Below are 22,365 nucleotides of genomic sequence, written 5' to 3' on the forward strand. Positions count from 1 at the left end.
CTTCCAATTTCTTGCACACGCGACGTAGCACGTCTTATCGCGAGTTAGTAATTCCCTTCTGGTAGCCAGACCGCAACTGGAAGTGCCGGTGATGATAATCGTTTCATTAAGTCTATACGTACGTTGTCGTTCGACTTCGTTAATGGAAGTGGAACAGAAAAAGCAGGACATCTTTATTTGTACATTTACATTTATTTACATTTCATAAATAACGTGTAACTGTATTTTGTAAATCAATCATTTGTCAATGCTTTTTCGATAAATGTCTTTTCTTTTTTGAAATTTATGATCTATTTATTATTTTCAATTATAAAATTAGCACAAATAATAATTAGTTATTATTTTACATAAAAATATAATAAGCAAAAATTATAACACAATTATTATTATTTACATTGCGACATATTGTTTTATATTATATGTATATAATGTAATAATTCTACATTTTACATTAATAATTATTTAAATTAATTTTTGGTGACAACTAAACTTAGTCATAAATTATACTAAAAGTTATTCTTAAAAGATTACTCAATATTAATACATTTTAAGCAGAATTCTTGCATAGACTATATAGGTCGAGTATTTGTTCATATATTATATTATCACACTCTGCTAAAGATAGTTCAGTGCTGTCCTCCAGGTGATCAGGAAGACCGTTTTCATATTATCGGCGAACGCGATAACATAACTAGTGCAGTATGTAGTGTAAACTCTGCTTAAATACAAAATACTGACCGGTCGCGTTATAATCATTCACTTGGTAAGTCTGTTGACCCTAATCTGACAACTGTTAGAGGGGGCCCGTATCTATGCCTGTACATGCATAAATTTCCATTTCCGTACTCGAAACTTTGCAGCAAGTGAGAAAATTGCTTCCCACAATGTAAAGAAAGGATTTGTTACACAATGTGTAACAATTTTTACATAAATTTATCTTTATATTATATTATTTTTGTATTTACAGCTGATTTTATATTAATTTACAAAGATATTGCTAAACAAGCCTTAATCGTGATATTTTATAATTATATTATACAACAGATAAAAATATTAAATTTTATAATAAGAATACAAAATAGAATTACTTAAATTGTTGCAAAAACGTGGAATATAATTATTTTTTTAAATATGTGAAGTAGATGAATATTTTGTCTCTTTTATATTTATGCCGATAATAAATTATAAGCAACTACAATTAAATATCACATTAGGTATGAATATGTAATGTTATTCGCATGTGCGCTCATGTTTGTATATCATTAAAAACTACTGATTATATAATGGCGCTGACATGCATCATATATAGATAATATATATCTAGCTATAATTTATTAGATACAACATGTATGAGTAATAGTAATGATGATTATTGTATTATATTGTAGTAATTTATCATGATATGACAATAATGCAACTCGCTAACTAATTATATGTACTACAAATTAAACAAAACATATAATTTTCAAAATTCAGCTAATAAAGTAAATATTCCAGTGGCCGAGCTAAATATTAACCGACTAAATCATAGTAGAACACACAATTATTATTAAATATGAGGGAGAGTTAAAAAAGTAAACCTTAATATAACAATGAAAAGCGATTGTATTAAAGTTACTTTTTGACTCTCCTTTGTATTTATAAATATAAAACTCACACAGAAATTTTATATTTTATCAAAAGACATGATTGTGTGCAAAATTCACGCGCAACGCGCAAATATCGTTTATTTTATTTATGACGTAATAGACAAGTAAAATATTATACACTATATTAGTTTCATTGCGCGAATAAATCGTTAAAAAATTAATTGTGATTTGGTTGAAATATTAACTGAATAAAGTTGAAATATAAGCTTTAATGAATTTTTGGTATGCATGTGCATGATATCTGATCTTTTGAAAAAAGAGCCAAAAAGTTATAATAAAAAAAATTAATACATTTGCGCTTTATTAGAATGTAATTCAATTTTAACTATTTGTTACAATCTAAATATATCATTCCATATAAATTTTGACATTTATTTTAAACTTTTCATAAAATTTATTGTTCATATAAAGAGGCTACAGTGCACATGCCAAAAATGTCTATTCACGGAATTTGGCTACAAACAATACAGTCATTCCTTATTAAAAATAATACAAATAATAACATACATTTAGATTCTGATATTTAGTGGCGCAAATAAATTTAGGAGGAATCACTGTTCTCAATAGCATGATTTACATACGTGGTAATCGGTAAGTATACACTTGGTTTTCATCGTTCAAATCATAATATCTCATTGTATTGAGTAAGTTTATATTTGATTAAATCTGGATAATTTAATGGTTTTTTTTTCTTTCTATTCTTTTTTTCTTTTTTTTAGACACGATTACGACAACTGGGCTCGATTAAGTAACACTGGTTGGAGTTATGAGGAGGTGCTCTCATATTTTCTCAAGTCCGAAGGTAATCGTAATCCGCATTTAGCTACAACATCTTATCACAATACCGGGGGATACTTGACAGTGCAAGAGTCGCCATACAAAACTCCTCTAGCGACCGCTTTTTTTGCAAGCTGGACAAGAAATAAGCTACGAGAATCGCGACTTAAATGGTTTTAATCAAACCGGTTTTATGTTAACGCAAGCAACATTCGACGTGGCAGTCGATGCTCGACGGCAAAGGCTTTTTTACGACCAGTAAAAAATAAACCAAATTTGCACATAGCAATGAATGCTCAAGTTCTGATAGTGCTCTTTAAGGCCGAGAAGAGAGCAACGGGAGTAGAATTCTTTCGAAACGGCAGGCAGCAGATTGTAAGATGTAAAAGAGATATCATCTTGTCTGCCGGAGTGATTAATTCGTCTCAATTGCTTATGTTGTCCAACATTGGTCCTAGCAAGCATTTAACTCAGTTTGGCGTACCAGTGATATCCAATTTACAAGAAGTTGGAAGTAATCTTCAGGATTACGTGAGTTTTGGCGGTCTAACTTTTCTGAACAAACCAGTCACTCTGCTGAGGGATCGACTTCAGAGGTTATCGATGATACTCAAGTATATCGTGAAAGGGCAAGGACCTATGACCTATCTCTATCAACTCCGATGGCGATCAAATAAAAAAAAATCCTCGGACCGAGTATACAACACTATGTACAAACCTTTGCATGGCGTGAACACTTGGTCTACTCTGCCACCTCTGCTGCGGCCGAAGAGTACAGGATGGATCAGATTGAAGAGCAAAAATCTTCTGTTGTTTATCCGGAAATTAATCCCAATTATTTTACGCATAAAGAAGACATAGATGTCCTTGTGGAGGCAATAAGGTTGGCGGGTATCCAATACCAGCGCGTTTCAACGATTCGGTTCAAAGCCTCATACAATTCGTATGCCCGGAAGCCACACATATCAATTTGATAAGTACGAATATTGAGAGTGCGCCTTGCGGCATTTCACTTTCACCATGCATCATCCATCGGGCACCTGCAAGATGGAGCCGCGAAGCGATTTCATGGACTCGCGATTGAGAGTTTACGGAGTGAAGGGACTCAGAGTCGTTGACGTTTCCATAATGCCAACCATCGTCAGCGGAAATACAAACGCGCCGATCATTATGATTGGTGAAAAAGCTAGTGATATTATCAAGGAAGATCAGGGGCTCAGATCCAACCGGAATCGGAACCGATAACCGTTCCATAACCGTTTGTTTTGATCAAATCGAAACTGTAACTGAACCGATATTTCGTTCACTTTGTATGTATCAAATAAAAATTGATAAAGTTTTGTGTAATATGATTAAGTTGAGTGCTATTATCATAACAATTTTTTTAATAGATGAAATATATGTGTGACAGTTTTTTTTATAGATAAATTATAGTATACTGGACTCTATGTACTTTCTCTTTCTCTCTCTCTCACACATTTTTGTTTAATCGATACATATATACTTATATCTGTTTCTACAGTAACCGAATAGTCATGGCTGACTTTCAGCAGTGAGTTTAGACGTGTAGCATTAATTATACAAGATTGTCTAGCAAAATTTAAATATTATATCAAGTTAATCTGATAAAAAGATGGTCGACGTGCCGTGCTCTTGCAGTGACACAAAACTTCAGGATTATCAAAACGAGAAATCGTCCGCGCTTGGTCCACGCACTGACGAGATTTACCGAACCTCCAATCTTCCATCAAGATTTATATATCCAAGTGAGTTTTCAAAAAATAATAAATATTAATGTTTTAAATAATATTTTATTTAAAATTGAATTCTTAAAAAGTATTATTTAAAATAATACGAAAACGCTCAGCACATGTATAAAAATATATATGTAGATCTCATTTCTCTTGGATACAGAACGTAATAAAATTGTAGATACAACTGCGTAATATGACGCAGTTTGTTTTTTTTTTTCTCTTTTAATTGAATTTTTCTCTTTCAATCTCTTTCAACTGTTTCGTAAATCTGGCATTTCTCTCACGCTCACCGCTTATACATATTCTATTTTATTTTTGAAATGTTTTGTATTATCCGTATCATCATATAATCTGTATTTTTTTAATATGAAGGGAATGAAAAATAATATAAATATTTTGAATTACAGTAAAATAATATTGTTGAACTTTCTCTGTGATGTAATATAAATGCATTAAAGTCAAGTTGATTATTATTGCTGCACAAATGACATAAAAAGTGAGTGCTTATTGCAGGACTACTTTTTTGAACATGTTAGTGGAAAGATTAATTGCAGGTATAAGAATTTCTCTCGCACGAGAATACGTTGTTTCACTATAGATTCTGCTCTAGAAGGCGCGAGTAGCTGGCACGATAACGTTCTTCTATTAATAAGCTGACACAGCCGATCACTGCACCCATTGAATCTTATCTGCCACCCAAGCATTTTTATGCATATACCAATGAATTCTTCACAAGTAACCCGTTTCGAATCGTACACAAAGTTAGATATGTATGAACCGAATGGCGCCTGAATTCTTTATCGTTGTACATTGCAACGTCTGAAATCCTGATACGGTTTTGTTATTTGTCATCGACAATTCTTATCTTTTTCCGGTATACAGATATATCGGCCATTGTACCGCGAAAGATGTAATTTCTAGAAAACATTAAATTATTAATATCAGAAAATTTTTATTGACATCCATTTTCTTTTATTAAATCTTTATGTTATGTGATATAAATTTTGCGAATTATTATAATATATAATAATTATATTAAACCGTTATCAATAATAGTAATAAAATATCATTATTTTATTATTATTATTATTTTCATCATTCAATATAATTATTATAATATATAATAATTATATTAAACCGTTATCAATAATAGTAATAAAATATTATTTTATTATTATTATTATTTTCATCATTCAATTACATTTAGAAGATAATTTTAAGAAATATGATATTACGTGAAAACGTGAAAATTTTTAAATACAAAATATTCATCTACCAATAATTTTAATAACAAAAAATATTGATATTACAGCCAATATAACAAATACTTATTTATCTAAATTAATGCTATGAATGTTAATTAAATTTAACTAATATTTAATATTGAGAAATCGTTTAATTAAATTTCTCTGGCTTAGTTGCAGCTGTCGATTAATCTACTTTTAATGGAATTTATACATAATTACTAATATGTTTCAAAAAAGAGTTATCAAAAGAGCGTGACAAGCGCGGATAGTTTATAAATTAATTAAGTTCGAGATAACACAAGATACGTCGTGCATATAGAGCATGCATACAAGAATATTGCCGATATCTCACTCGCACGATATCTCACAAACGTCATGCCGCGCCATGTACGCGAAGAAACTCTCAACGCGCACGAGGTCAGTGCACATCCAGCCCCCGAGCACACCATGTGCTTCCTTCTTCTCATTTATCTTCTCTTATCGGGCAACGTCGCGGATGTTTTCACGGAGGAGGCCGACTGTCAGGTCTACAACCACCTGTACGTCTGTCTGGAGAACGGCGGCGTGCTACACGGCGTCGCGTTCGAGGATGTCGACGCCGTGCAGACGATCGAGGACATCGAGCTACACCTGGAGAACCTCGGGATCGCTGACATCGCCAGGAACGCCTTCGCCGAGGTCAGCAACTCGTCCGCTCTCTACGTCCGTGACAATCGGCTGTCGAGCATCAACCGCGATTACTTCGCCATTCTTGATCAACTCACTTTCTTGGACCTGAGGAACAACACGATCGTCAGTATAGAGCAGGGCGCGTTTGCGAGGCTGAACGATCTGGAGACGCTACTGCTGGATCACAACGACATCTCGACTTTCCGTCCCGGCGTGTGGAAGGGTCTCTCCGAGTTGCATGAACTGTACGTCACCCACAATCGGCTCACGTTGAGGAAAAACATGTTCAAGGGACTCAGGCAGCTGGAGACGCTGGTCCTGGACTCGAACGACATACCGGAGATACCGATCGGCGCGTTCAACGGACTGTCGCACATAGACCTTCTCTATCTGTCGCGTAACAAGCTCTCGCATCTGCATGCCGACGTGTTCCGCGGCCTCAGTGAGATAAACGAGCTCGACTTGGGCGGAAATCAACTGACGGCGATTCCCGCCGGTATTTTTCGGCACATGAAGTCGCTGAATTCGCTCTGGCTGAACGGCAATCGGTTAACGACGCTGAAGCCCGACGTCTTTCAGGGTCTGGACAATTTACTATTTCTGTTTCTCAACAACAACGATTTCCGTTACGTGAACATGGCAGCGTTCGCGAGTATGAGAAACGTGACTGTCGATCCTGGCTTCAAGATACGCGGCTCGTTAGTGCACGACTTCGGCAAAATACACGGTCAATATCAATGCAGTAGTGTTGCGTATCAGATACCATATGAGTGTACGGAGATTGATTCATAGACTTGAGAAAAGAGTTTGTGGAGAATCTGACTATATTGTAAAAAAATGCAGTAAATTTGGACGAATAATAAATGTAATATTATCTTAAATAATTTATTATTGACAGCTGCAACTAACATTAAGTTTCCATTATAATAGATTGTAATAAAAACTTTTATTACCTAATTTTTAATTAAATTTTGTTTAGCTAACTGCTAAAAACTTACGGCAAATTGAGTTTTTTGGGGAAAAAAGTTCTAAAAAAAAATCGAAAGGAATTAGTTGTAAAAAATAGATGATATTCAGTTGCATATAAATTGTCGGAAAGAAAAAAAAATATTAATTTTTAAAAATTTTATTAATAATGAAATATATATAAACACACACGCACAAAATACACAATCGTAATCCTGAAGAAAAAAAATATATTTTGATGTAAAGTTATGTGGAAATGTCATAGAAAATTCTGCATTATTGCGACACGTTTTTATTGGTTATTATTAATTTTCGCAGGCATTTTTAAAGGTTACGGTCAGGACAATCCCCCTCATCCCTGCTACACGAAAACTTCCATGGATTATGGCTGGTACGCACCGACAATTCATACAGTGCCGACGATTTATTATCCCCGAAACAATTCTTTTAGTACTGAGCACGGCCGCGCGGGAATGTACAGAAATTGTTCTCTCAACACAGAACTTGACAAGTCGTTGTTTTAAATTTTATCGCATTTTATAACTCGTTTAATCTGCTTTTAATATGATTATAATAATAGGATGTTTAATGTGCAATTGAAGTATCAATATTTTCCGATACTTCAGATACAAATCAACACTTTATACAATATTTTGATTTTTATAGAAATTATTAATTTACATCTGTAATCACTTTTTAGATGTATTTCGGAATAAAGATTGAAGACGGTGATAAAAGTTAAAATTTATCTCCAAGTGTAGATTTAATCATCTAACGCGTTAAAATGGTTTTTTACCTTACGAGAGGTCTGACAGTAAAATTCTCAAACCTATTTCTTATTTCTCCTTTTATATGTATTACTGACGATCAGCTGTATATCGTTTATTTTTACCTTCAAAGTAATCTTTTTATGATGCAATACATAAAGCTTAGTTTTTTTTACGCTCAATAACATTTTCTTGGATCTTTTTTTTTTCAGGATTACTTTTATAACTATCGTCTTCAACGTCGTCAAAATAACTTTCTTTTCTTATCTTTATAAACTCCATGTGTTATTTTACAGATCTTATATCCATTTTTATTAAATATTAAAACTTTACTGAAAATTTCGCATTTGCCCTTTGCTCTAATACTTTGTCTATCGTATCAACTGTTTGCTAAAATATAAAGACATATTATTACAATAATTTCTCCGCATTAATACCAGATTACTGGTTATTCTTAAAAATTGTGTTATAACTGTGTTTGCGAACTTACTTATCAGATTTCATATAGAAGTATGGCGTTAATAAGGATACCGCTCTAGGATTGTTGAGGATTTCGATGCTAAGACGCTAGGGTGAAGAAATAACAACGTGCGAGTGATTTTACGCTTATACGTTTTTATTATTACAGTTCAGCTTACGTGTCGCATTAAACATAATGATGTAACAGATTCTACATCGGGGCTTTTTTGAAGTACATGACGCCCCGTATCTAACGCATATGCAGGGTCTCGATTTATTCCATGGCTGCATTACCACTGCCGCAATTATTATTGACGATTAATATTATTTCGTATTTTTTTTTGTTTTTATTATTGATGCGATTCATCTATACGCAATCGCCTAATCGTTAATTGGAAAAGAAACATTGCGCGTACACAGTGTCGTAACGATTACACATTAATTATTTGTAACACCTCGCGGTTAAAACACCTCGATACTCGCGTTAATCGCTATGTTTCACATTAATGTGGTAATATATTTGTAATGGTAACTCCAATGGCAACATAACATATATATAATATATATTTATGTATATATAACATAATGGACATTTATAGTCGCGTTCTATTGTTTTAACACATTTAAGAGTAAGACTTAATTGTAACAACCATAATGACTAGGAAACATTGGAAATGTTTTATAATCTATTATGGCAACAGTAATGTGGGATGAATAATGATTGATACATTTATATGTATATATATATTTTTTTTTATTATTTAGAAGACTCTTGCGACGTGTGAAACTCTATGTGTTCGCGTTAATTGCTATTGTTTTATTGATATCTTTGTTCGGTTAATTACCGCCATGCAAACTGCTCCACGAAAACGTTACCATATCTATTAACCGTACAGTGAAAGCTCAAGAACACAAAAAATTATTCATAATTTTGCGTCCCTGTTTATCATCAAATCACAAAGAGATGATTAGACATGAAAACTAAATAAAAAGATTTGTCGCGATGGATTACCATTTCACGATATACAATCGAAGTCTTAATTAGTAATCGTTTTCTTGACAGAACTTGTTTGGACTCTTTTTATCTTTGTTAGATAAAAGTCCAATACAAAGACTTTATATTTACCTTACCTAAAAAGGCGCAAATACTGTAATTTGCGCCAGTAATACAACGCCGCAAAAATTCAAGGATAAAATCGACAATCTTATCCGATTATTTTTCGATATTTATCGGATATTTTGGATCATACGCCTTTATATAAGTAGCACACGTTAGGCAAGAAAACAGCATGTTTCGATTTTATATCTTGCTCCGAAAATGATCTACTCTCTACTTCTACATCTCATTTTGTCGACTATCGCGAAAAAGATCTTGACGATCAATGAAACACCGATCACGATGCTCGCTGCCGATCGCACTTTTCGTCTACGAAAGTGGCTTAAATAGATGGAATTTTCGAGTAAACGGAACATTAAATTTTTATCAGCACAACCAGTTTCACGTTTCCGTAAAATCCTCCCAAGATATTACAACATATTTAATTATTCAGAAGCAATCTCGGGCCGCTTTCAATCTTTGATCAAGTAACGAGTTCGATCGCAACGAGCATCTCGATGTACATTCAACGGTTTAACGGTTGCATATAATAGCAATAATTACAGGTCTGTATGTGTCTGCATTTATATTTGTCTTTAAATTTGTATATATTTATATATTATTTATACTCTGCATATATATTTATACACGTTCTCGTTAATATTGTACTACACTTCTTCGCATACCCTTCACTAGAGGCTACGAATTATTAATTAATTAAATTCTTTAGGTTTGGTATATGCTTGAAAAGAGCTCCTTAGAGCTCCTTCAAATTCCTATAGATAATCCTTAGTAATTAACGATGACAGATAGAACTCGCATTTTATGTGTGTGATTTAATCCTCCTCCCTCATCGCACTTACGCCGTACTTATACAGATTTTCATCATACGTTAAGTGATAACTAGCGCACGCTGATCTACGCGGCGCACTACTTAAACGTTGCTCTACATGATCTTTCGATCCTTTTTTCCCTTTCTTTGTTCGCTCACGTTTCTCTACCATTCAGGACTCGTTCTATTGATTCGTTGTCCTCTCAATGATCGCTAAAAATACTTATGATCTTAAGTACCGTTAAGAGTTTTTCATTCAAATGAAACGCGTCAACTCACGCGCCGCCGGGACGTTCGCGATTCCTTCGACCGCGCTTTTATCGTAATTTATATTTTTATCAATTTTATTCTTGAGATCGGAGAGGTCAATTGTGCAATTTTTTATCAAATCTTTCTGATTTTTACTTCAAATCACTTAAAAATAAATAAATTTTATACCAAAGAAATTTTTCTCTTTGGAAAGATTATATAAAAAATATTTTTTAACGATAATAGGCTCTTTAATTAAAAATCAGTAAGTTAAAAGGCCATTAAAAGCCATAAGCACGTTCATTTGTGCACAACTTAAATGCATTTTAATCATCAACAATATCAAATAAAAAATTTGGGCTCTATATTAGGCCATCTTCAATAGCAGTGCACAATATTTTCCAGTAATATGTTCCATGAATATCGTAAAGTTTAAGCGCGCAAGCCCACGCATGATATAAATCAGAGATCTTAGTCCTCTACGATTAATTTATGTCATGCAACACATTGCCATATAATTGCACACTACTACTAAAGAGAGCTTAAACTGAATTATTAATAATTAATAAACATATTAAATTTCTGTAATATTGCTACAAATCCAAAAAAAACCCCGCTATATTTACTGAATATATCTCCGAATTAATATACCTCGCATTTTCTCCCATCGCATTCGAAATTATCACGAGCCGTAACGCATCATCCCTTTTTGTATTGTCATCATCCATTGGTACTTTATCATTTCTTTTTTCCGCACGTACTTCGCGCGTGGTGATGTCAGAAGTCATCACCGCTGGCATTCAACCTCGATTCAAGGTTCGTCGAAACCTCGACCGCCGCGTGAATGTCAGCCGATTCGAAAGTCACGACGGTTTCCGCGCACGTGGCGGCCGTCGAGTCGATCGTGGACCTGGATTCAACCCTTTCTCCCATGTGGGTGGTCCGTTCGCGGGCATCGAAGCGTTACGATTCTCCCTTTCTCTCTTAGGATGCATGATCAATGCGCCCGCGCTCAGTGAGAATCATTCGCTTGAGAAAGCGCGACGATCACGGCCGCTCTTTCGTCGACGCTTCATTTCTACTAATCTACGAATAATTTGTTCTACATTATGTATACGTATTTTTATATATATATATATGTATATATATATATATATATATCTTCTTGCATATAATTTAACGCTCTGACCGATTATGTAAATTTGTAGGATCTCTAACGAATCTACGTAAATTAGTTAGACCTGTGTCTTCCTGAAATCTTAACGCGATAAATATCTTCGTATTTCATCTTTCTCGGTACAATAGGCTGACTTCAATGACAACGGATTACATAACACCGACATCATACCGTACAGTAATATTATTTATATATATATATAGCATCACGATACGTTAATTTTTTTGTGTACGGGTATGTGCATGTGAACGGGTATATCGTACATGTGGCTAGCACGCATTTGAAATCAAGGAGGTAACGCACGGTATCGGGCCGCGACGTATATACTCGTCGCGCCCACACGCCTACTGCTATTAAGGTTACTTTTCTTGCCTCGAGTGTTACCGTCCGAGTTTAACATTAAGTTCGTTACACAGAGATACTTGATAATATTATTGAAGGGACGAGCGTCGTGTAATCGTCGTGTAATCGGGGGTAAATCGATGATGCGTACTCTATCCTATTGGCCTGCCACAGCTTGAACGCGAAATCAAAGTAACGGCTGGAGACCGCGCTTTTCGCGCTTTCGTTGTGTCCAAAATCACTAATACAAAACTTTGAAGACTTCGGTGTTTCGGGCGGCCACAATTAACGTCGATCGAACATTAACGTATCTAGCGTTCGCGAAATAACTTTGAACAAAATGCGAAGTCATGACGCAACTTTCGAATATCGAGGCTTTCGCCTCTTTGAAATCTCACAGTCCGATTATTTATTATTCATATATTGCATTAAAACTTTGCAGTAGTCGCATGGAGTCTTGTATAATGTCATGAGCTTGCTCTCATAAATATTAATTATATTGCTACAAGTTTATGCATTCAGTAATATGCGAATAAATTCAACAACCCGATTTGTATCCATAAAATTGACAATGTTTTAAATTTAAACGTATATCTAGCTGTTTGTTAAGAAAAAAGATGATAAGGAAAGTAATAAAACCGCAACGATCCCATGCCACTACCGCCGGCTTAAAGCAAACGAAAAGGAGAAAAGGAAAGAGGAGGCACTGAAGCTCAGCGGTCGTACCACCAAGATGATATGTACGTAAGAGATTTCTCCTCGATGTACAGTGACGAATGCTCAAGAATGCACACATACGAAGTGAAGTGATATATACGTAGAGCGTTACGTAATCTAGAGGCGCGAGACACGCGCAAATTATTACTTATTGCACGATCCTCTCGCGATAATCGGAGGATCGTCGAAGGATTGAAGCGACTTGCGGTACGTCGGTTCCGTAAGGCGGGAACGTGACTGAATATCTGCAAGTCGTTCAACTGCATCTTAGCATACGCACAACGATCGATACTATGGAGATCACTAATTTTTACAACTACGATTGATGCACTGATAAGGATGCATTCTGCTGAATGGTTTGTCGATCGACTCACAGAGAATTCTTCGTAACTGCATTCCTGTGAATCTTGCAGGTCACGCGAAAGATTTTCAACTATCTAAAAGATTCTGATATCGTCATAACACTCCTGCAGGAACGATGTCGCAACGCGAAGATAAATGCCAAATTCCTCGGCTGAAAAGCGCCGGGGATCATCGAAAATGAAATTACGGTGAATTCTCATTAGTGCTATTTTATATGAAATGCAGATGTGTGTGCTATATATGTACACATACATATATAAATGTATATTATTTGACGTTACTGGGATCGACTTCACGTGCGGCTAGGGGAAACGGCATTTATCATACTTGTCGACCTTTTGTTTCTTATCACGGACGCTGTTTTATGTATACACAGCGACCCGAAGTATCCTAAGAAATTGAAGACGCAACATGGTTATTGTGCTAATCTACGGATATTGCTGGTGCATTATTTCTCGAACTACGGTGCAGTCGGTGCGTTTCAAAACGAAAATGAAAATATTGATTGCTGCTTATGACATCACACGGCCACCTAAACTAAAACTAAAACGTGTTACTAGTTAATGCTTCAGTTAAGTTATGATCCAAGCAACGAAATGCCCGACGCTGTATCGTTATTTTTCGAAGTCGACGCGCAATCGCTCGAACGATCACTTTGCGACAGTTATGGACGAAGTTCGCGGCTTCGTGTTTATTATTATTTGCGACGTATCAAATAAGATCTTTGAAATACGCTACAAATAATAAAATAATGAGAGAATTTATCTTAATATCAGTAAACTAACGATCAAATAATATTTTCACTTTTGTTAAAGTTTATCTTAATTCTATTTTTTCCTCAATCGTACACAAATCTTAACAAAAAATGATGCAAATATTTTAATAAAACTGAAAGAGATTATTTTTTATTTTTAGAAAAAACTTGCAATAACATGAAAAAGTTTATAGAACAACACAAAACGTTAAAATATTAAAAATTGGTCCAAAGAGCGATCGATCGAACGAAACGCGCGCGCAGAGCTTTCTTTTCTACAAACAATCTCAAGGATCACAGTCACAAGGATTTCTTCGAACAAGCGAATCCTAAATCCCTCTATCCACTCTACCGTCTGAACTCAACGTCGATGATTTGACTAGGCTGCGACGTGTGGCCACGTGCGTGCCGCTTCTAGTTTCTATTTGTATCTAGTGCCTAGACTTCGCACCCCTGAGATATTCTTCACCTGTAATCGCGTCTATACGCGTTCTAGCGCTGATCGATTGACCTTCACGCGGTGATGTGATTATGATTGTTTGATTGCTCTTCTTCGCACTGTGGCGTCAGCTCTGAAAACGGAATTGGAGACCCGTCTCGTGTGCGTCAAGCCGTTCAAACTTTTGTGCAGTCTTTGTGTTCCTGTTTAACCCTTAATTGCATAAATTTTTCTCTTCAAAACTTCGTGAAACGTGCTAAATTAATGTTTCCACTATGAAAGAATTGGTGAAGAAGAGAGCTCTAACATATAATTTACATTTAAGTACTTTCAAGAATACGATTATGTTTTTTGCAGAAGTATACCGACATAACAAACTATTCAAAAGGTTGTATTTCAATCCTTTGATGTGTAAGACACTCAAAAGCAAGATGTACGTTGTGTACGGAACACTTTTTTGTGCGTTACACAGATCGTTTTCGCGTTTAAAAGAAACCTGTCTTATCGTTGCACACAAAATAATCGTTTTTGTTCAATATTTTATATCTTACGAGTGCTAAAGACGCCGATAGCACACAATGAGCGAGATCGTAGCGAGCGCTTGTAGACATTGATACTGCATATCAGCATTTTTGTCGAACTTATATAGATGCTAAGGCGTCTGTCTCACTTAGAAGATATTCAGTTCGTAACGCATGGAAGACAATCTACCATCACGTTATTGCAGAATTGAAAAACCGTCAGGATTGCAATTATCTCCGCGGAAATTATGGTATATACAAGCGCTTACTTATACAACGTATTCTTTGATATACTCTTTGATATCGAAGGTGCGTAGTTGTAAGTTGAATGTAAGCTGGACGGGTGCGCACACTTCTTCACCGCGATTGACAATCACTGAAGAAACAGTGTGTCTCAGTGAATATACAAATGCAATGAGAACGAGATTTATAAAATGTATAAACAACAGATCACGTGCTGTATAAAGTCCAATATCTGCTTAAAACGCCGTCTATTTCATTCTCGTCGCAGCGATTGTACGCATTGTAGCTTATACCTTTCGAAAATCATTTTTGTCCATCGCACTTTATCCACCGACTTTTAATACCGCGAACAACGTGATACGAAGGACACTTCAGTGTCAAGGCACATGAAAATCAAATCGTTAATTATTTATTACTTACGCGATTGGGAAACCGCGGAAAAGACACGACGAAACCGTATAATGTAAGATTTCCATTACACAGGGAATTCTAAACAAGATTGTACTTTCAAAGAAACTCGCGCTCTCTTTGTCGCTTAAATTTACGTCTTCCTCTTTATTTCTATCAATTAATTACATATTAATTGATGTAGATTTTCAAAGATAAATTTTTATCACATTATTATTTTTTTCAGCAAGTGCTTGCGTCAACAGAGTGTGTATTTTCAACGCTTATTGCAACGTTGATCCTTCCTTTTTTTTCAGAGCTGAAACCACAGTCGATTATATTTCCCGACCTCTCCTTGTTACTTTTATAACAAGTTAAATCCGTTCATTCGATGAAAATTGCCTTTCTACGTGCTGTGCTCCGCGTAGTTTTCACTACGTTTATCCGATATACTTCGCCGATGCTACATTCAGTTCCTGTTCGCACATACGTACGCGTATATGTATATATTTGCAGATCTATGTGTCGGGATCATTCTGTTCCGCATTGCACGATCGCATGCCGGAGTAATCAACGCCCACGTCCGTGAGAATCATTTTTCGATCGATCCTTCCGTTTCTCGCGCCAAGATCCGTCGCTTACGCGATCTCTCGTTCCTTAACGCTAAAATCCAGCGACTAGATTTTCATGAATTTTCCACCGACCACGCGGTCGCCCCTGCGTGGTTTCAACGACGACCCGCGATGTGCGAAAAATTTAGGAAAAGAAATGTCGCTACTTTCGGGATGCGCGACAAATTTTTATCTTTAATGAGGATTCTGCACGCGAGATATCCCCGTGAGAAATTTATTAGCGTGCCGCGCGAATTGATTCTGCCGACATATCCGGCGAGCGGATATTTCGACGAACTAATCGCGCAACGGAATTATCGGCAAAGAACTCGCGGATTCAGATTTTCGAAGATACGAAAATCTTGTCCGTGGTATTGTAAAACAATTCGCTCATCCCTGATTACCTTAAATACTACTTGTGCGTTTAAAAGTAGAGACAACTACACACTTTGTCCTTCCCGACTTGTAGTTCCCGATGAAACCAAACGACCGCTTGCAGTCTCGGTTAGCCAAATGTTCAGAATAATGCCCGAATCTCCTCTTTTTTTGTCGTCTTCGATTACCTCGAATGACGGTAGGCGTACATATATATTTTTTACAAACACTGCGAGATCGCCCAAAGAGACGCCCATTTGCCTGCCTTAATTTCCATCTCGCAATGCATTTTCCCTTAAATGACAATATGACACACGACGATCCAAACGTTAAGCCTAAAAGTGGGTGCTCGAAGTAAAACCGGTTGAGGAGATGCCAGGGGCCTACAGAGCGACTCTTTACTTTTAACGGTGAGAAAGCACGTTTTTTATGGTTTATGTGACGCAAATATTTCACTGGGTGTCGCAGTAGCAATTCAACATCAAAGCTGATATTAAAGAAACTGCCGTTCTCCACTGAGCTTGCCTAACTTTTCATTTAATTCGTCGATTAACACGGATTGATTACCTCGGATTATACATAGAATCTACTTTACTTCTCGAACGTACGCACACACACACACACACACACACACACACACATACGCATTCGACCATGAATCTCTCTCAATATACAGGACCTACTTAGCTACCATACATCGCGTTAGCTTATTAAGTCGTTGAACGCGGAAATCCTCGTGTTTCAGCTTCTCCCTAAAGTACACAGTAATCGTTGCTAAATGCTATCACGTGCTTTGTTCGACCCGATCGAGCGCGAAAGCTTTCAATCTCGGATAATTTTCGATCAAATTCAGATAGGTTCAGCGCACCTCGCGTGCGGCATGCAGTTTCGCGAGTTTCCTACGACAATCTGCAAATATATAGATATTTATATGCTCTTCGCGCGTCAACTTCCGCACGATCGGCTCATCTAGTAAGACGAGCTGTTCAATCCTGGAACATGCTCAAGGATCTCCGTAGAATATCATGAGTTCGTGTTTTTGGTGCCGACTTATCGTTAGATACCTCACCGCGAGAGCGCTCGATGTCCACGCTCTCGCTGCGTCGGCCCTATCTTATGGTCTACATGTCGCCAAAGATCCCGGCGAAGGTCTTTCGCAGATTCTTCATCGTGTCCTCGGTGTCCTCGCCCGTGGCCTGCGATTGGCTGCCTTGCCGGTGGAACGGCACCCTGGACGTCGGCGGTATGTCTTCAGTACGTCGACCGACGGACGGCGCGCTGCTCACTGTGCTTGATTGAGAAGCTATAAGAATTAAGAACGGAAATTATTGAATTAATTAGATCTGCTTTGATAGAAGATTTGATTGAGGAACTAATTATGTGATAAAGCATAGAAGCAGGGCGTTATTTGATTTCTTCATTTGATTATTTCATTTCTAGGATGCAATCTTATCGTGTACTTTAATGTGCAATATTTTTAATTGAGAGTGAGCGACAACGTTAATATTTAGTAATTGTGAAAAATTAGTTATGGAAAATATTAATTGTCGAAAAAACTAATGCATCCAAATAAAATAATTCTAAATCCGTGATATTTAGCTTCACAAAATATTGATTTACAACATTTAAAACACAGATTTTTAAAAATAAATGATTCTTGTATTTAACATTATTATCAATTCTCTCTTTAACTCAAGTCTTGCTTTAAGTGTGTCGATTTTTTTTATAAACACTGTATATAAATTATATATACCTTGAGAGTCACGCCGCACCAATTGATGGTGGCTATCTGAGGTGACGTCACTCTGTATCGGCGCGGTGGTGCCCACGGAGCCTAAGCTTCCTATGCTAGCCATGGAACCCAGGCTTCCGTGGGATCCTAAGGGTGCTGTCGGAGGCGCGGTGCGATCTTCCACCGGACTGCTCACTTGGCTCGAACCGGACATCGAGCCTCGCGAGGCGGTCTTCGTCAGTACGCTCGGAGGTCGACAATAAACCTGTAAACCGTAAATCATAATTCACGCGTAATGGGGGCTCGGTCGTAATCGCGTTCACGTAATCGCACGCAGTCCCGCACGCAATCCCGCACCTGCATCTTCGCTGTGACCAAGTCCGCGATGTGACGTCGGTCCTCTTCCTGGGAGTCGCCCATTAAGGACAGCGCGCTGTCGTTGACCTCGATTATGTGCTCCCGGCCATCCTTACCCACCAGCAATTCAATCGCACAGATATCCAATCCCCCGAATAATTGCGCCACATGGTCGACCCACGTGCGGTGTCGCTCGCTCACGGCAAGCTGCTCCAGCATGGCCGAGCCTGTGTTCGACTTCCAGTTGCCGCTTATACTTTTCCGCCTGAAATCAGAGTAACGATATGATAATTAGGTATTGTACGGAACAACGCGGTTCAACTCTTTACTATTTTGTTCATCTAAATTTTCAAAATTAAGCTTGGTTTTAAAAATTCATAGAGAAAAGTTTGACCCCAAATTCAGAGGAGTGCGTTGCCTCTTTTAAATTCTCTTGAATATTTATTTTATGCTGTATTATTTCTGAATATTTAATTTTCGACGTTTTAAATGCTAATGTTTGAGAATTTGTAAAGTTCTACGACTTACATGAACGCCTTGTAATTGCTTCCGATCTTCTGCACATGTACGTCGTACTTGGTGTCGATGTAAGGTTCCGCCGTACAGTAGGTGTTCGCCATAGCTGCCAGCGAGGCGAGATCTAGAAATTCTTGATTCGTTTCCGCACGAGCCTTGCCGGTTCCGCCATGGGCGTGGCCCAGTTTCACCACGACGGGATATCGAGATGCGCTTACCTATAATCGAAATAGATAATTGATGGACGAGCTGTTAGGGAATAATTAGCATGCATGCATCCTGTCATTTGAGCATTTTTTTCTTATAGTTGCCATCCCGTTCGATTAGTGATGCAATTTCTGATCGCGCAGCGTATACTGCTATAAATTGCCACGATTAAAAACATGAATAAAATCTTTGTTATTGAACGAGCATATTATACATCATATGCGTCGTAAAATGAAAATTGTAATATAAATTGTAAAACAAAATTGTTAATTTTTTAAATGATATTTTTGGATGTATTTGATACCATATGTATTGTTCTGTACATTGCATAACATTGTAATTTCCATGAATATAAATATAAATGTTTGATTCGACGTTGCTTGACATTTGTAGATATAAATGAAAGTTAAATGAAATAGATTGGAATGACATTCATGAAATATCGTGATTGCAATTTGATTAAATGTAATGTTCTACAGCAAGTGTTAGAAATGCAATGTTTCTGCATTTATAATAACTAAACACACACAAATTATACGAAGTGATAATTATCGCGCTTTTGATAAAACGCTCACGCTTCTTAAAAATGGAAAAAACGAAATTGTATTTAATGAAAACGCGTGGAATTTTATATTTGAACGTGATTCTCCGATCCGCGTCGTCTCCAGTTAATAAATAATCTTCTTCGAATCGACATGCGAAATTCAAATCATGCAACATGATGGAGCCATGCAAATATCGGTACCATTGCAGTTGGAAGATTTCATATACGTTATTCTTTGCTATAGATTTTACAATACAATTTCTTTACATCGTTGCATTATTTATGGCAACTCCTGTTTTTAGTCAATAGAACTAAGATTAGTATAAGTAAATAAGATAGATAATAATGATGAAGCATTAATTTTTATATTTATTTAATATCGAAAATCATACGTCATGCATAGTTTATTTTGCAATATTGCATGTGATGTAAAATTAACATAATTATGCGGGAAAGAATTTTAATTCGGTTCTAATTTCTTCCTTATAATTACGAATTTCACTTTATCCTATGTAAATCAAATTAGTAAAAGGGGGAAAAAGGTAACATAAGAGAGAAATACTTCTCGGAATATCCCGTTATAGTAGATAACCATGGAATTTCTTGTTGATAGAAGTAGAATATAAACGCGAGAGCTTAAGTGCATACGTCGCTTGTTGAATCAAATTCGTTTATTTATTATTATTATTATTTCTTGTTTGTCTCCGTGTTCGCTTTATCAGCCTTTCTTGGGCATTTCTCCCATTATCTCCGTATGTCTAATTGATTATCGTTATCCAGTGCTCGTCGGGTATTTATTTCACCTTAAATAAAACCAGTGTCAGATATTAAAATATCTAAATTTTCATTTTGTCATTTTATTATCTTGTTTGTTGAAAAATATAAAAGTGTAAATTTAAAATACACTTAACATTATTATAGCTAAAATGTAAAAATTCTACTTATTATTGAATATTATTATTATTATTATACTTATATATCTTTAAAAAATAATTACAGAAATACGATTGTATTAAAATATGCCAAATATTGTATATGTTACGAGCTGATTGAGGATTAAATCATTCACTGTATATTTTGCATCGGATGATTCAGTTTGAGCCACCTTGTGAGATGTTAGTGGAGTGTTAGTCACCATTGTCGCACGAGCAATAAATTTTTTGCCGCTGCGAAAACGGAATCACTGCTAAAACGGCGCGTGTTTTGCCCTTAACGATCTGTTTACAAACGGCGGTTTAAAAAAGGAAGTGGCTGCTTAGTATCTCGCCCCCCTGGCTCGTTGAACGGCCGTATCCGGATCCAATCTCCGGCGATGTTGTACGGCGTGATATAAGAGTGCTCAATCTGTTCGCGTGAACGCATGTTCGTTCCAACACGTGGGTGTTAAAGAAGTGCCTTCTGAGCACCGCTGCAGACGCATATCGGTTCTGTTGAAAAAGAAACGACGGACAGCTGGAGGTGCGATTGCGAGAAACAGATAGAAAGAGAAACTGCGATAAGAATAGCCATTTAAAAAAATCTTGATATCGTCATTTATTTGCAAATATTAATATTATTGCAAAAATAATAATAACAATTTTTTTTTTTAAATAATTATCCTGGAAGGAAACTAAATTTTCACTGACGGCGAGCGAAAATTGCGACGGCGAGAGATAAGCAAATGTCTTGATCGTGAAGTAACAGAAGAAGGTGAAGAAAGAATGAGCAGGAAAGTAATGCAACGATGACGGCGAAGCAAAACGGGAAGATGTCTGATCAAGGGTGGCAGCTCTCGCGGCGGAGAGATAGCTAAGAGATCTCGAAGCTGACAGACATGACTCTAGGCAACAGACGCGATGCGGTAGAGAGTGCGGTAGGTAAAGCTCTCATCGCCAAGACTGAGAGAGAGAGAGAGAAAAAGACGAAGCGATAGACGTTCGAGGCGATATTCATAGGCAGGATTTAGAGCTTATCCTTATAACATAAATATAACGTCTGATAATTGCGCAGTAGGATTTCAAGATGGCTTTCAAGATATTATTTTAAATCAATTCTTTCTCAATCATCTTTAAAGTGAAAGAAGTTTAATAAAATATGCCACACTTTTTGCAAATAGCATGAGAAGCAACGCTGAAATTGTCAAAATAAGTGCTCGTTCACAACTAAAGTGATGAATGATTTTAAGGTTATCTTCGAAAGTGAAGTAACCTCTATGAATCATACTGTCAAACTTGTTCCGACTATGAATAAACCGAGGAAGTCTTTACCAAGATGGAATATGTACCTATACGACGGAGAGCAAATCGAATATCAATCAATTGATTATGAATCGACGCAGCTTACGAAAACAATGTACACAAATATACACAAATTGTACAAATTATTTAAACTCTCCTTTCTTTAATTTAGTATATAGTTTTGATTAAAAGTATATGGCATATGTAGTTTAAATTTAAAGAAAATATAATCGAGAAAAGTATTATTTGATCTGGCGTTACTTCGATCAACAACCAGTTTCCGATAGAAAATCATGTATTGCCATATATCCTTATTCTGTTCAGACTTCAATTGCAGGAAATGAAAGGATTAAATTGAATTGGAGCAATCGAGGCGGCATCGATTGGAAGACAAGGACG

The 22,365-nt window shown here is 36.3% G+C and overlaps 2 protein-coding genes and 1 pseudogene across 3 annotated transcripts in view; 2 read left to right on the forward strand and 1 right to left on the reverse strand.

The window, feature by feature from the left end:
• Positions 1-2,185: 2,185 nt before the first annotated feature.
• Positions 2,186-3,747, forward strand: LOC105668649 (glucose dehydrogenase [FAD, quinone]-like; annotated as a pseudogene).
• A 1,866-nt stretch (positions 3,748-5,613) lies between these two features.
• LOC105668697 (insulin-like growth factor-binding protein complex acid labile subunit) lies at positions 5,614-7,519 on the forward strand. 2 transcript variants are annotated; one of them, XR_010888971.1, is made up of 2 exons: positions 5,614-6,961; positions 7,381-7,519. XR_010888971.1 is itself a non-coding variant. In XM_012361182.2 (1 exon), the coding sequence occupies exon 1, from the start codon at positions 5,803-5,805 to the stop codon at positions 6,886-6,888; it is 1,086 nt and encodes a 361-aa protein (XP_012216605.1). In that variant the 5' UTR covers positions 5,615-5,802; the 3' UTR covers positions 6,889-6,980. The 2 variants fall into 2 exon arrangements, 1 of the variants encoding a protein (XP_012216605.1); XM_012361182.2 differs by lacking the exon at positions 7,381-7,519 and having other exon boundaries at positions 5,615-6,980.
• Positions 7,520-8,424: 905 nt separating this feature from the next.
• Syn (synapsin) overlaps positions 8,425-22,365 on the reverse strand; it is a gene marked incomplete at its 5' end in the record, with an annotated part of 45,408 nt that continues 31,467 nt past the window's right edge. Inside the window, 4 exons of the mRNA XM_067352438.1 lie at positions 8,425-17,697; positions 18,148-18,391; positions 18,484-18,748; positions 19,012-19,217. Of these exons, the coding sequence (XP_067208539.1) occupies positions 17,516-17,697; positions 18,148-18,391; positions 18,484-18,748; positions 19,012-19,217 (897 nt within the window). The remainder of the gene's footprint in view (positions 17,698-18,147; positions 18,392-18,483; positions 18,749-19,011; positions 19,218-22,365) is intronic.

This window comes from Linepithema humile, chromosome 3 (assembly GCF_040581485.1).
Source record: "Linepithema humile isolate Giens D197 chromosome 3, Lhum_UNIL_v1.0, whole genome shotgun sequence".
NCBI lineage: Eukaryota > Metazoa > Arthropoda > Insecta > Hymenoptera > Formicidae > Linepithema > Linepithema humile.

What these genes read in the sequence shown, in the direction of transcription:
- LOC105668697 (XM_012361182.2), top strand. Translation starts at nt 5,803, where the DNA reads ATGCCGCGCCATGTACGCGAAGAAACTCTCAACGCGCACGAGGTCAGT.